This window comes from Mustela nivalis, assembly GCF_964662115.1.
Source record: "Mustela nivalis genome assembly, chromosome: 11".
In the NCBI taxonomy this organism is placed as follows: Eukaryota; Metazoa; Chordata; class Mammalia; order Carnivora; family Mustelidae; genus Mustela; species Mustela nivalis.
Genome location: NC_139030.1, coordinates 75,900,861 through 75,915,973, shown reverse-complemented (window position 1 = coordinate 75,915,973; position 15,113 = coordinate 75,900,861). Strand labels below are relative to the sequence as shown.

The 15,113-nt window shown below is 60.0% G+C and overlaps 1 protein-coding gene across 1 annotated transcript; it reads left to right on the top strand.

The window, feature by feature from the left end:
- The first annotated feature begins 1,298 nt into the window (after window positions 1–1,298).
- Window positions 1,299–14,741, top strand: ITM2C (integral membrane protein 2C). The gene is made up of 6 exons (XM_082690257.1): window positions 1,299–1,538; window positions 9,023–9,163; window positions 11,011–11,199; window positions 12,307–12,417; window positions 12,862–13,012; window positions 13,531–14,741. The coding sequence occupies exons 1-6, from the start codon at window positions 1,419–1,421 to the stop codon at window positions 13,620–13,622; spliced, it is 804 nt and encodes a 267-aa protein (XP_082546383.1). The 5' UTR covers window positions 1,299–1,418; the 3' UTR covers window positions 13,623–14,741.
- Window positions 14,742–15,113: the final 372 nt, after the last annotated feature.

Below are 15,113 nucleotides of genomic sequence, written 5' to 3'. Positions count from 1 at the left end.
ACCAAGGGCTGGGACTTAACTTCTCCAAACACCAAGATTCAACTAGGAGTTCTTGGAACTGGTTGACTCAAAAATCCATAACTCCTTCCTCTCTGGTCTTAACCAAATTCATATGCCTCCAAACCATTTTCTTCCACTTTCCCTTTCCTTGTCCCAGTTTCCCAGGATGGTAGCCTTAGCATCAGTTAAATCTTCCTTCTCAAGCTGTCTGTCCTCAAGGCTGATAGGTTTATCCCAGATCTGACCCGGGATGTTGGAGTCTGGGAAGTGGACACCTGGGGCTCAAGGCAGCCACCCAAGACCTGACAGGTAGTAGGTGTCAGCGGAAGCCTTCGGACTGTCTTTAACAAGCTCAGACTTTCCTGCCTTCCCTGGTCAACTGCAGAACCGAAAGCTGGTGTTCAGCCCAAGGCTATGTGTGGGCTGCTGGATGTTGTCCACAGTCCAGTCTGGGCCAGGAACAGTAAGGAAAGATCTAGAGTTTGGGTGCCAAGAGAAACTCCAGTAACCCAGCTCCTGGTCCTACATAATACCACGGATGCTTTGCAGGGGCAGAGTCTTGACTAGAACCCAAGCCTCCAGTCACCCACCACGCAGATCTTCCTGCCACACCAGGCCCTCCTGGATAGGGAAGAAATGAGCAACAGTGCTGGTCCCTTACTGAACTAATTTCTCTACTCCCAGCAGCCTTAGCACACATCCCCTCAGACCCTCAGGAAGGTTCTACAGGAGTGAAAAATGAAGGAAAGAGGATGATGGATTATGAAAGAGACCTGGATGGATGCAGGATGCAGGCAGGTAGGCACCTGGACTTGAAACCTCCTCCTGGGTCTGAGACAGGTGGGGAGGAGGGAGCAGCGGACGCACCAGCGTTTCCAAAGAGGAGAGTATGAAGACGGGGAATTTGTCTAGAAGCTGTATTTGCCAGACAAACACTCTTTTAACAGAGTGTCGTGGGGTCGCTGGTCTTGGCGAGGCAGCTGGAAGGTATAAGGCTGTGAAAGGGATTGAGTCCATGCCTGATTGGACGGACGGACGGACGGACGGATAGATGGATGGATGGATGGATGGATGGATGGATGGATGGATGGATGGTGGGTGGGTGGATGAATGGAGCGAGGGAGTGAGTGAGTGAGTGAATGTGCGAGCAAACCTCAGCCGTCCCACTGTCGGAGCCACGCGCCCCGCAGGGGTCACTGCGCGCCCGGGGCGGGGCTGGGGGAAGGGGGCGCAGACGCTCGGGTGGGGGGCGGGACGGGGCGGGGCAGACTAGAGGCGGGGTTAGGGAAAGGGACGCGCACACCAGCCAAACTTCCGGTGCCTGCAGATCGCGGAGCGGCGGTCGCACAGATAGAGACTGCACGGGCAGAGGCTGCACGGGCCGAGGCTGCAGGGCGGACGCGCGGCCGGGCGCAGCCATGGTGAAGATCAGCTTTCAGCCTGCCGTGGCCGGCATCAAGGGCGACAAGGCCGATAAGGCGTCGGCGTCGGCCGCGGCGCCGGCCCCAGCTGCCGAGATCCTGCTGACGCCCGCTCGGGTAAGAGGGGCCGGGGGACTCAGGCTGGAGTCGGAGGCAAGGCACGCCCAGCCGGCCCCGGGAACTGTTCAAGGCGTATCGGGGTCCCGGAGCCGAGACCGGAGGGAGTGAGGGTCCGGAATGGGGCCTCCATCCCAAAGTGGGGAGGGGGCTTCGGTCCTCTCCTAAAGCGGCAGCCGAAAGCAAAAGTCCGAGAAGTAGGAGGGGTCTGAGTTGCTGGTCCCCAGGTGGGAAAGCGCTTGAGGTCTCTTCCAGATGTGGAGGGGCCCTAAGCGGCTGGCCCCAAGACTGGGGAAGCGGCCGGTAGGAAGAAGTTGGGGGAATGCTGGTGGGGGGTATGCGTCTGTTTCTAATCAAGAGGGAGGGGCCGAGAGTCGAGCCCCGGGTGGGGGATGGGAGGAGGGTTGGACGTTGTTTCCCCAAAGTAGGGAGGTGGGTCAGGATTGGTGGGGAATGGTTGGGGGCGACGGCGGGGGGGAGAGTCTGGTGCCAACGAAGCGGGGGAGGGGCCGTTGACTTCGTCCCAGACGAGGGCTGGGAGTATGCTGCTGGTCTGCACCTGAATTGGTGGACCAGAAAGTGATGAAATGGAAATAAACCAGAATCGGCCTGGCTGCATGTCTGGGATTCGAGGTTTGAGGTTCGAGGTTCGAGGTTATGAGGCCAGGCCCCCGGATCTCACTCCACCCCTACCGTCTGGACCTCCTTGCTCCCCTCTTCCTTCCTGTCTATGCTCTCGCTCTGGCCTGCTCCCTTCATTCCGCGGGGAGGCTCCTTCACTGCCCTGGTGCCCTCCCGCATCCCGGAGGCTCTTTGTGGGGGCGGGCCTCCGTGCACCCCGCCTCCTCGGGCGTCCTCCCCCTCCTCCCCCTTCCCGCCAGTCGGGGGAAGAGAAGGCATTTCCGCCAGTGGAAAACTGTCTGAGCTGCGTGGTGTCTGACCCGGAGAGGGCAGGACGCGTGGCAGGCAGGAAGGCGAGGCGAGGGGAAAGGTGAGAGAGCTGGTCCAGCCAGGCTGTATTGTACTCCGGCAAAGGTGTCCACGTAGCCATCGTTTCGGCGCTCTTGGGGTGCACCAAGCTGTCGCATCTAGACTGGACTTCCAAAGTCTTTGTCCACTCCTCCTCTCTGCCCGCTGCTAGCTTCTGATGAGGCTTCCTCAGCGCCAAGGTCCCTCCCCAAGTTTTGTGGCTCAGATTCAGCCTTTGCCTCAGATTCAACCCGGGTTGGGGGGGTGGTGCTGCAGGGGAAGATCTGGGCCCTGGCCAGTGAAAGAGGGGACACTTAAGAGGGGCCTCGGAGGTGGGTGTCACATCCCCAGCAAAGATGCAGTGAGGAATGCACAGAGGAGCCACAGGCCGGCTCCCCTGCCCTGGTGTGGTCATTGCATCATGGGGGACCACTTAGGCTGGTCCATCATGCAACTCCATCTGCATCCCATGTTCACGTGGGCTGGGGGCATTCTGTATTTGAAAACCATGGTCTGCTGCTTTAAAAGTTTGGAAGCCTCCTTCCACCCTTCACTGAGGGGTGACAGCTTCCTGCCCTGTCTCAGCTCAGGGAGGGAGCAGAACGATCTCACAGGAGTGGCACACAGTGGGTGGGCCTGGATGATGCCCGCATCCCCTGGGTGCTAACTGACAGCCAGCTCCTGGCGTGGATAGCCAGCGTCCTCTCTTCCCCTCACCCAGCATGAAATGGAAATATCAACATCTTCCCGGTGCTGTTTGTAATGGCCAGGAGCCTGCCTCCCAAACCTTCTTAGTTGTGCAGGGTCTCCTGGCTGTCTTAATTTGGCATGGAGGAGCACTGGGGGCCCAGGAGGATTAAAATTCTGGCCCCTCTAGGACAGAACTACTTATCAGTAAGTGATCATAGCCCCCTAAGGCCCCAAGGTGATACAGTGGGGGCTTTGGGTGTGACATGTTGGTTCTGCCAGTCGCCCACTGGAATTGGAGCTGGGGAAGGGGGAAGAGATTTCACGGCTCTGGGCCTGGTGTGCCCTCATGTGGTTAAGGGGCACATCCATCCTCCCCACCCTACTCCACCCCACCTTGACTTGGGAGTCTGTGGTGGTGAGCACAGCAGGTGCCCAGGTTTCCGACCTTAGGGCACTGAAACAGAAGGCAGGTGGGACAGGTGGGCCTGCCACCAGACTTCTCCTTTGTCAAGAGCATTTGAGGTTTGCCCCATGCTGATGGGGATGCAGAGGAAAGCTTATTAAGTTTCTTCTGGCCAAGGGGAACCAAGGGCCCTCCTTGGTTACTGAACTGGACTCAAAAATCAGATCTAAAGCACCAGAAGGACTACTTGGTGAACCAATGAGTTTGTGAATGCCCTGTGGATGTTCTAGGAAAATGTCCACCTGGGCACAACCTGGGGGGCTGGGGTGAGGCGGTGGCTGCCAGCTCACAGCAGGGCTCCCCCCTGCTTCTGAGCAAAAAACTCCAATACAAGGAGGATTCTGTCCCCAGACCTGCTGCTGGAAGGAAGTGCCTCAGTGGGCTGGGAGGGGGTGGGGATGGGGACCCAGCTGGGCCTCCAGCTGCCCACCCTCCCCTTGGCGCTTGCCTCAGAGGTAATGAGAAGCCTGCGCTGATGGGCTGATGGGCGACTGGCGGGGAGCCAGCCTGGAAAGTGGGCTGGCCGAGAAGCATCCTCTCAGCACGCGCTGACTGGATCCTTCTTCCCCTTTGGAGGCCTGCGGCTGGCGCTGGACCTCTTTGCCCAACTCCTCCGCTCTCCCCTCGATCTACCTGCGGGTGCGCGCGCGCGCACGAGTGCGTGCACACTCAGGCAGCCAGGTGTAGGCTTGTGCAGACCGGACTGGGCTGGGGGTCTGCAAGAGCAGAGAGACACGTTCAACACCGTCATCTCTCCAGCAATGGCTAGTTTTCTCCTTGGCTTTGCCTTTGATTCCTGGCTTCTGCATCGCCCCCCCCCCCCACCGCCTGCATACCTGGGGATCAGATTTCACTCTCCACGTCCTGGCCTCAGGCCCTTGGCGGAGGGAACCGGGTCTCCCGGAGTGGTCGGGGGAGGGTCCCCTGCCAGCCGGGAGGTGGAGCTGACCGGGCTTGGAGCTCCTGTCCCAGGTCCCTAGTACCCGCTGGCTCTGTGGGTGAGATGAGGGACTATTGTGGGAAGGTGGTCCTGCCCCTCCCCCCCCCACACCCGGTCCTGCGCTGGGGTGGGGTGGGGGCTTCCGTCATCCCCTCCCTAGCCTGCCCTGGGCCTTCCCAGGGGCCCCTGGGCTTTCGAACACACCGCAGTGGCTCTTCTCTTCCCTCCTCTATTTCCTTCTCTTTTCACTTTTCTGGGCCGGTCCCTGCATGTTTCAAGGCTGTCAGCAGACTGCCGGGGAGGCTGAGCTCCTCCTAGAAAAAAAAAATGTTTATGGTAAAATCATGGAGGCGCAGCCCAGCTCCCACCCCCCCAACACACACACTTTCCAAGTTCTCTGTCCCCCAGGAGAGCTCTTCCAGCCTCCAGCTTTGCCGCTCCTCCTTTGGAGCCTCTGTTCCCTGAAGTCTCATCTTCAGTGCCAGGAAGCAAGTGGACTCAGAGCAGTGGGTGGTGTGGGAGTTTTGGGGGGTCCCGCACACGACAGGAACGGGGTTCCATGATGCCCTGTTGGCATCTACCCAGCTCTGTGGGCTCCGATGCTTCCCCCACCCCCGCCACCTCCACTCAGTGTGTCTGTCTGTCTCTCTCTCTCTCATACACAGCACATTAGTGACCTTGAATCTGGTCTGCAGCCCCAGAAGCGAGCTTCTGAGGGGAACTAAAGCTGAGAAGGGCCAGGCAAGAGCCCCTCCCCCTCCAGCTGTGGGCCTGGGCTGCAGCAAGTGCGTTCCTGGCTCCCCGCCAGCCTCCTCTCAGCCGCCTGCAATTGTAGTTTAATCTGCTTGCAGTTAATTTGGACATTGTTACCGAGGAACTGTAGCTGGGGGGCTCCTCGGGAGCCCTGGGAGTCCGCTGAGTTAATGCTCCAGTTGGCTGGGCTCCCCTTAACGGCGGTGGCCCTGGCTTTGCGAAACCATTTAATGAGCGCCATTGCAGGCCTTAGTGCAGGGGCTGGGGAGGCCGGGCCCCTCTGGATCCTGGACGGCCGGCTCACATGCCCCACACGAGTGCACAGCCAGGCACTTTGCTCAGAAAGCCCTGTTGCCTTGGAAACAGGAGGCAGTGTTTTTCTACTTTCTAAATGGAAGCCCCCCCCACCAACAGAGGCCTGGCTGCTCCCTGTGGGGGGTGGCATTTCCCTGAGTGTCCAGCATGACAGGTGAAGCAGCTGGAATGGGGGGATGGTCTCAGGAAGCAGGCCTCTCCAGGGACTGGGTGAGCCAGGCCCCAATCCCCAGGTTCTCTGTTGTGTGGTGGGGGGACCCCATAAGCAGTGGGCCTTCCCGGGCATGATTCAGGGGCCCTCCCTCCTGTGTGGACGTTGGTGTCTGAAGTCCCTTTTGTCTCAAAGCAGGGACATCCATGGCTCCCCGTCTGCCTTCTGGCAAGGTCTAGTCCTGCTTTCCCTTCCAGCCGGCTGCTCAGCCATGAGGCCTCTGGGATCTGGGCCCTGTCTGTGGGTGGGGTGTGGGCTGGGGAGGGGAGCAGGGCAGCTGTGTCTCACTACACAGTGGGGGGTGGTCAGCAGTGGTGGGATCAGGAGTTGTTAGCCCCAGACACGTGAGGCGTTTGTCCACCGCACATCTAGGAAAAGTGGGCGGTCCTCAGCCTTCCCAGTGACACCTCCCAGAGTAAGGACGCAGGGTAGTATCCAGGGACCTCTTGGAGGCCATTTTCTCCTGGGCCGGCTGCCTAGCCACCACCATGTCCACCCCTTCCAGGCCCTCAGAAACACCCCCTCCCCACCCCCCACCAGAAGCAGAAAGGCTGCCTTCAAACCAGAGGCCTTGTTTGTGAACTTCGTTGGGGCGGACTCTGAGGCTCACTTGCTGGTGGCCCTTGACTCTGTTTTGTTTTGTTCTTTTAAAAGCAGCTCTTACAAGCTTGCGTCTCCAGTTTTCCTGAATGCATGGCCAGTGTGCAACCTCAACAGCTGTCCGAGGCCACGGCCCTGCAAAGGAGAGGCTCAGTGGAGAAAGATCTGCTGTGTTATCCAGCACTTCATCCTTGACAAAGGGCTTTCATGTTGTCTCTTTTAATCCCTTCGTCTTCACATTTCCAGAGAGAGGCTGGGGGTGGGGGGCTGTTGATGCTCCCCTCACAGGGGAAGGGAGTCCCTGCTGGGCCCTCTCTCAACTTCTGGTCCCTCCTCACCCCACTGCTGGTGAATGTCCCGCCCCCAGGGCAGGATATCCCCCCCCCCCCCCCCCCCCCCCCCCCCGCTGATGCAGGCAGCCTGGCCTGTCTCCCAGGTCGGCCATGGTTCTTTGGGACCCACTCTGGACTCTGGAGGAGTGGAAAGGCCACCATCGCATCTGCAGGAGCCTCTGGTGGGCTTGCTCCTCATTGGGCCCCCCTGTGGTAGCAGCTGTCCCCATGGGACCTTGGTTAGGGAACCCCAGGGAAACCCAGGGTGCTGAGCAGATGCCAGCCAGGTAGGTGTCTCTCTGGTCTTGAACTCAGGCAGGGCTGGGGTCGTGGGAGCCCCAGCACTCAGGTAGTGAGTTCAGGGCAATGGGTTTGGCCTCCCACCCCTGCCAGGCGAGTTCCCCCCACCCCTGCCAGGCGAGTTCCCCCCACCCCTGCCAGGCGAGTTCCCTGGAGGGCAGACGGAGGTGTTGGGGACCACGATGGGCTGGGGCACCTTCCTGCCCCATGTCTCCGTCTCGTGGTGCAGAGGCTGGGGGCTAGCTAGCTGGTCTGGTGATGGATGTGCCGGGGGGTGGAGGGGTCCAGGGGTTTTTGTCCTTTACCTGGGTGTGGGTGAGTGGGAGAGCCCCAGTCAGGGAGACATCTGCCCCTCTGATGGTACGCCCCATTGCCCCTGGAGGCTTGGGCCCCATACCCTGTATTCTCTAAGCCAGGGGGCCTTAAGGGATTGGGACCTGAGCAGCACAACAGGCCCCGTGCCCCACCCACCCCCCCAGGCTAGGCCCCCTGTACTGTGCTGAGAGATAGGGGCCTATCTGTCCCAAGTCACTTGGACCTGAGCTGTGTCCCCAGCCCCCAGGGTAAAGAGAGAGAGAACTAATGGCACAAAGGGGGCTAAGCAGGCAGTTGGCATACATACGTGGAGAAGCTTCTTGTTCCAGGCTGGAACTCCTTCCCTTACCCCACACTGCCTCCTGGAGCTCCTGGAGGCTGTGTGTTCTTGGGACTGGACTCCTCTCTCACCCTGACTATCTGGACCCCATGGAGGAGGGATTGAATGGGGCCAGTGGAGGCCGAGGCGGGCAAGGTCTTCTACAACAGCTCTCAAGATGGGGGAGGGCAGGGCTGGGGGGACGACAGTCACAGACATGAGAGGTGGCCGAGGTCACGCAGCTCCTGAAGGGCCTGAATCATGACACACTCAGGCCAGTCCTGCTGGTCAAGCAGTGTTCCTAAGTCTACACGCACACCGTGCTCCACCAGCCCAGATGTGTGTGGCCCAGAGTAAGGTCCTTTTAACTTGCTGCTTCTTGGCAACCCCGAGGCTACTGTCTTGAGCCCGTCTGGCTCCCCGCAGCAGGTTTTTTCCAGGAGCCTCCTGCCCTGGCCTCCCTGGCCACGTTTCCCTCCTGGCAAAAGTGTCCCAGCTTCCGGAAGCCTCCATACTCCACTCTTCAGGCTCCGCTCCTGCCAGCCTGCTTGAAGCTGCTGGCCAGTTGCCAGTGTGGGGCCGTGGCTGGCCCCTTGCAGGCTGAGCTGTGCCCATGGGGATGGTGTGCTCAGGGCTGCCCAGCTCGAGGGAGTCCAGCACAGTGCCCAGACCCCATGGGCCTCCTGCAATGCCAGCGAGCGCTCCCTGCCACGGCCTTTTCGGTGGAGCCCAGAAGCCACTTCCCATGGCCACAGTCCCCGTCTGCCCTGTGCACTGCCACCTTTGGGTGGCCCCGAAGCTTTCGCTGGCTCCCCATGGCCCAGAGCAGCGGCCCCAGCCTGCCAAGTGCACCCCGATTCCTGCAGGTTCCTGGGTCTGGTGCAATGATAAGGCCATGTCTGTGCTTCCCCCATTCTGTGTTTAAGAGAGTATACTGTGACCACAGCTGGGAGATAATGAAGATAATGGCCCGGGCAATCCAGCGGGGCCTACTTGGTCCTCGGGGGTCATTCTCTGAGGCTGCCATATGGGTCTCAGTTTGTCTTTACCTGGGAGGAGACTGGGGAGGACCTGGCAAGGCATTCCTTCCAGATGATGCTGTGTGAGTCCCTAGCACTGCCCTTCCCCCTCCCCCACCATCATCCCCGCCACCTCCCCCCAACTTTCCCAAGGCTCAGTCCTGGCCAGCACAGTGGAATCTCACTTTGGGAAGGGGGCGGGAGGATTCTGGGAGCTACAGGACCACCATCTGTCTGAGCCGGCCCTGCCACCCACAGGAGGAGCGGCCCCCCCCGCAGCGCTACAAGAAGGGGGGCTCTGTGGGCGGCGTCTGCTACCTGTCGATGGGCATGGTCGTGCTGCTCATGGGCCTCGTGTTCGCCTCCGTCTACATCTACAGATACTTCTTCCTCGCACAGGTGAGGCCAGGGAAGAGGGAGGCACTGGGCTCTGGGAAAGGCGGTGTTTGCAAGGAACTGCAGGGAGGTGTCAGGAGGGCAGCATGGGCAGTTGAGTACCAGGGGCTTGGGGCTTATAGGGGAGGGGCAGCAAGTGACCTGCCCCATGGGTGGAAGTGGGTGCCTAGCCAAGCCAGAAGCCCCGCACCCTTTCTGTATGGGGCCGCCCTGGGCAGACACCAGCCCACCTGGCCCCTTGCCTGGTCTGGGAGACAGGAACGGAGCCCTGTCCTCTTGACTCCCACGGCCCCTGATGGACTGTCCTTACTGTCTTCAGACACAGCTGAGGCCCAACAGGGAGCTCTTCCAGGAGCACAGTTAGCAGTGGGGGCGCTGGGAGGGCAATCTTTGGCCCCTTCCCGCACTGGCTCCCTGGAATGTTTTCACCAGACACTCAGATCCAGCAGAAACTAGAACTCTGGGATCCCTTCAGAGCCAAACCCTGTGCCCAAGGATCATGTTTTAAGGACTTCTGTTCCTTGGACGTTTATTTGGGTTATAAAACAAGGAAGGCAGACCGTGGGTTAATGAACAGATCGCCCACCACCTCGTCCTGCAAGGGTGGCCTCCACTGCCCATGAGAGCATCCCGGGTCCCCAGGTACATGCTCCCACAGCCAGTGAGGGCCTGCAGATGGGTGGAAGAAGTGGTCACAGTCGCGGTCACAGTGACCTTGCGATCAGTCAGACCTAGGAGGGAGACGGGGCCACCAAGGTAGATCAATTACAGCTCAAAAGAATAACGGTAAGGGCAACACACAGGGAATTCCAGTGTGACAACGGGGCTGAGAATTGCCGGTCATTTATGACCCAAGTGACCCCTCCCCACCTTCAAGCAGTGGTTTTTAACTTAGTTACTTCATTTTTTCCATGATAGAAATTACTGAAGAGCTTTTGTATTCCATGTGATTTTGCCCTGGAAACCTCAGCTCCTGCACACCTGCTGCCTTCCCTTCCTTCTCGTCGCCCCCTTCCCCATCGTCCCCCCTCCACAGCCAGCTCCCCATATGCTCCTGGTTCTCGCTCTCCCACCCATGGGCCCTTCCTGAGGGCTCCTGGTCCCCTCTGTTCCCAGCTCCAACCTGTGCTCTCCTGGGGCTCCTCACCCCACCCCATTGGCTGGGGAATGGGGGCACCTCGGAGCAGCCTCCAAGTCTGTGCCCTGGACAGTATGATTCATGTGTGATGATTCACACACACAGAGACACACACACACACACCCAGGGAGAGCTCACACGAAAAAGGAGAAAGGGCAGTTCTGCTGATAGCAGGCCTGTAGTCCCTGCACAGATGGGCAGGGGGGTGGGGGGAGGATGGCTGGAGAGGGACAGGTGGGCACAAAGGTCCACGGGCTCAGCTGCTTGGCCGCAGTCATGGCACACGCCTCCCCACCCTTGATGGGGCGTGGGGGGGGGCGATTCGGCTGGCTGTTCACATAGGGGCACAGTGTTTGCCAGGATTGCTCAGGGGGAACAGGGTCCAGGGAAGGTGGTGGGACTGGTGTGAGGCTGGCTGCCTCTTGGTGACTCTCCTGGCTCCTGAGCGCCCCACAGTTCAATCCAGGGCTCCTTTGTTTGCCCTGAGAGCCAAGGAGCCGGTCTACCTAGGACAAGGCAAAGCCGGCTCACCCTCCCTCTCCCTGACTCCCCATGTTTCTCAGTGTCTCCATCTGTGAAATGGATCTCACTGTCCCACTCTTGCCACTCGCTGAGGCCCTGGCCTCGTTGGCGTGGTGGGGTCGGCAGGGTAGGAAGGGTGGCTGCAGCGAGGGTGCCGTGTGACCGGTCTGTCTGTCTCTCCCCTCCTCAGCTGGCCCGAGACAACTTCTTCCACTGCGGGGTTCTCTACGAGGACTCCCTGTCCTCCCAGGCCCGCACACGGATGGAGCTGGAGGAGGACGTGAAGATCTACCTCGAAGAGAACTATGAGCGCATCAACGTGCCCGTGCCCCAGTTCGGCGGCGGGGACCCCGCAGACATCATTCATGACTTTCAGCGGGTGAGGCCAGCCGGGGCTGGGGCAGCCATGGTGGAAGGGTGTCCTGATGACCCAGAGCCCCCCTTCCGCCAAGGGTCATGAGAAAGGAGAACTGGAGCAAGAGAAGGCCCGTGTCCCCAGTACCTCCTTTCAGTAGGTCCTGTGTGGTGGCAGGTGCTGCGGGTTAGGTTGTGCAGGATTTTAAAGACCCTACTTTTGTTCGAGAGGTGTGAACTAGCTGTGGTGGGTTTTGTCCTCGGCCACCTGACCGCTGCAGACACGGCCGTCATGGGCTAAGCCAGTTTTGTGTTGACATTTTCCAGAGGCATAGTGTGCCTCCTGTCAAGGGCATTAAGCATACAGCTTAGTGGCTACGTGGAATCCCCCCCAGAGCAAGATTTGGATTTGTGCCAGCACCCCAGAAGGTTCCCTTGTGCCCCTCGCCCCAGCCCGTATCCCCTCCCCAGACATAACCATCTTTTGTGCTTCTTTTTTTTTTTTTTTTAATTTTATTTATTTATTTGGGTGAGACCACCAGCAGGGGTCGGGGGAGGGGCAGTGGGAGAGGGAGAAGCACACCCCCACAGAGCAGGGAGCCTGCAGATGCTTCACCCACCCTTCTCACTCCTGTCACCAGTGAGAAAGTCTTGAGGCCAGTGAGACACGGGCTCTCCAGCTGTTTGTCCCCGCCACCCCCGTACTTGCCTCCCAGAGCTTCCTAGGAATTCTCCAGAACAATCCCTTTGCTCTGTGTTCTGGACATTCTTGTTGCTGGAGCCCATGGGGAGCCAGGGACGGAGCGCCTCTGGCTGAGGGTCCAGGCTATCCGCAGGGGCGATAGGACCTCACGGGGTGATGAAAGACACACATGGACCGTTACTGTCTTCCACAAACCCCAGCTCTGGGACCCCAGGAGATGAGCCCTTCTGACAGCTGAGGCACCGGGCACTTGGTGTTTCTCATGTAGCGCGGGGGAGCTCCCGCAGACACGGGCGAGGTGGGGAGCGAGCATCGGGGGCATCTCCTACTGGCACAGTAGGCTGGTATCTCAGCTGGCCAAGGGCCTCCCAGCCCACCAGAGCCCGGCCCTTGCCTGCAGAGCCTGACCTGGCCACTCTTTCCACCCAGGGCCTCACCGCCTACCATGACATCTCCCTGGACAAGTGCTATGTTATTGAGCTCAACACCACCATTGTGCTGCCCCCCCGAAACTTCTGGGAGCTCCTCATGAATGTGAAGGTGAGCGGGAGCCCTCATGGCACCTTGCCGCACTCCCCTGTGGACGCCAGGCCTGGGGCAAGGGAGGTTCCTGCTGGGGGGGCTTGCTGCCAGCTGGGCCAGGCACCCCAGATCAGCCCGTGCCCCTCCATCTTCTCCCACACCCCAAGTCAATGCCTCTCTGCCTCCCTCCCTCTCTCGTGAAGGGCCCCAAGACCAGCTTCCTCAGCCCCCTAAGTCATGCCCCACTTTGGCAGTACAGAGAACCCCCACGTGCAGCACTGGGGCACAACCGGAAGCCACCTGGAAGTGTCCAGAGGGCGAGCCATGAGCGCCGTGGAGGGGGACGTGGGCGGTGTGGACGGGCATCTCAGGTGGCGGGGGACTCTGACGGAGCAGGACGGTGGGCAGGGGAGCTGGAGAGCCCTGTGTGCTGGCCCGGCACTGAGCCCACGCCCTCCGCAGAGGGGGACCTACCTCCCGCAGACGTACATCATCCAGGAGGAGATGGTGGTGACAGAGCACGTCAGTGACAAGGAGGCCCTGGGCTCCTTCATCTACCACCTGTGCAACGGGAAGGACACCTACCGGCTGCGACGCCGAGCTACCCGGAGGCGTGAGTGGCAGCTCCTTCCGTCCGGGCTCCTGCCCTGAGCTTTGGGCCACAGCTGTGGGCCCGGGTGCCTGGCCAGGGGGCTGTAGCCCAGCTGTCGGGGAGCTCAGAGCAGAGCGATACTAGCGGCTGATGGTAACTCAGCACTTCCCCTGGGCCGGGCCCCGGTTCACACTCCTTACGTCCTGCTAGGAGCGTGTCTGTGGCTGTCATCTCATCGTTATTTTTGGTGCCCCTTGAAAGATGAGGCAGCGGAGGGGCAGAGAGGTTAAGGAACACCCCTGAGGTCACACAACAGGGAAGGGGGCAGAGCTGAGCTGCCTGACTCCAGCTCTCGAGCTCTCTTGTCCCTTCAGTGCACTGTCCCTGGGTGAGTCTGGGTGTCCTCACATGGGCCACCTATTCCTCCCTGCTCCCAGGCTCCAGAGGTCCCCCTCGGGTTCCAAGGCTGGTGACATCTGTGGCCCAGCCAGCTCTGGGCAGGGGTACAGTCCTCACTGAGCTTCTCTCTTCTCTCCCAGGGATCAACAAGCGAGGGGCCAAGAACTGCAACGCCATCCGCCACTTCGAGAACACCTTCGTGGTGGAGACCCTCATCTGCGGGGTGGTGTGAGGGCCTCCCCTTCCTGGCCCCACCCCTGCCCTCGTCCTTGTTTCTCTTCTGGCCACCCTGGCCCTCCTCCTTCCCCTCGCTTAGCTTGTACTTTGGACACCTTTCCATAGACGTGACGTGTCTCCTGGTTCCTTTCCAGCCCCACCCGCCTCCCTGTACCAGAGCCGTGACCTCTCGAGGCCCCACCTCTTCTGAGCTCCCAGGTTTGGGGGACAGGAGGGTGGCACAGGGTGGTTTCCGTGACCACCGTTCTGCAGGCAGGTCCGCCAGGGCCGGCCCAGAGCTGCACTGGCAGCCCAGAAGATGGGCTGGATGGAGAGGCTGGGCTCATGGGGGACCTGGGCAAGGGGACAGGGCAGGGATGTGGTGCGGGGTTCAGAAATGTCTGCACAGTTGGGGAAGTCCGCAGAGGCTTGTTTCTTGGACAGTCCCCTGTCCAGATTCCCAGATCTGGGATGAGGAGGGGGGCGGGTGCCCAGGGACGGACCCACCCAGAGCACAAGGGAAGGTGGGGTCCTGGGGCTCCCCGCAGGACTCCTGTCAGTGCCTTCAGCCCACCAGCAGGAGCCTGGGAGTGAGGGGTGGGGATGAGTCTGTTAAAGCACAATCGTTCTCCGAGTGGAACCAAAGAAGAGAGGAGCCAGGGCCCCCAGGAGCACAAGCACGGGGTCCTGTGGCCATGGCCACGGGGATGGGACAGAGGGGGACCATGCTCCCCCTGTATGCAGGCAGCCCTGCGGGGCTGAGCACTGAGCAGAGCCGAGGGGGTGGGCTCGTTGCTTTCTCCAAGCTTGGAGCTGTTTTAGAAGACAATGTGGGGGAAAGGGAGAGCCACCTGGTACTTGTACACCCTGCCACCTCCTCGTTCTGAAACTCCATCCCCCTCGGCTTTGGGGGAATGCAGCCTTTTTTTCCTTTTCCTTCTCACTTTTGCATGTTTTTACTGATCATTCAATATGCTAACCGTTCTCAGCCCTGAGCCTGGAAGAGGAGGTTTCCACACCTCCAGTCAGACTCAGGTGCTCTCTGGAGATGAAACTCTGAAATGCTTTGTATATTTTCTCAACTAGATCCCTTTTCAGAAGTGTCTGTAGAACAATAAAAATCTTTGCCTTCTGACCTTGACTTAGGAGCAGCAGGGAGGGGTGGGCGCCCAGTGGGCCGAGGTGGGGCCGTTCCCGGGTTCAGCTGAAGAGGGTCGGTGTCCCTGCAGTCCTCACAGCTCACCATGCCAGGTGGATTCACGTTGCACAGGGAGGAGGAGGAAGGGGTTTGGATACCGGAAGTAACTCACCCAAGGTCATGCTGCTTTCAAGTGCCCATAAACCACCCCATTTAGTTCCACACGCAAGATGACATCATTATTGCTTGTCCTTAAGCACAAGGACGATGTAGTGTTCTGCACGGTTTCAGGATCTGAGCTAGATTGGCCTGAGTCACGGGGTCGTATTCTGCAGGGAAGAAAGCGGTGGGAGAGGCAGCCTAGAGCCC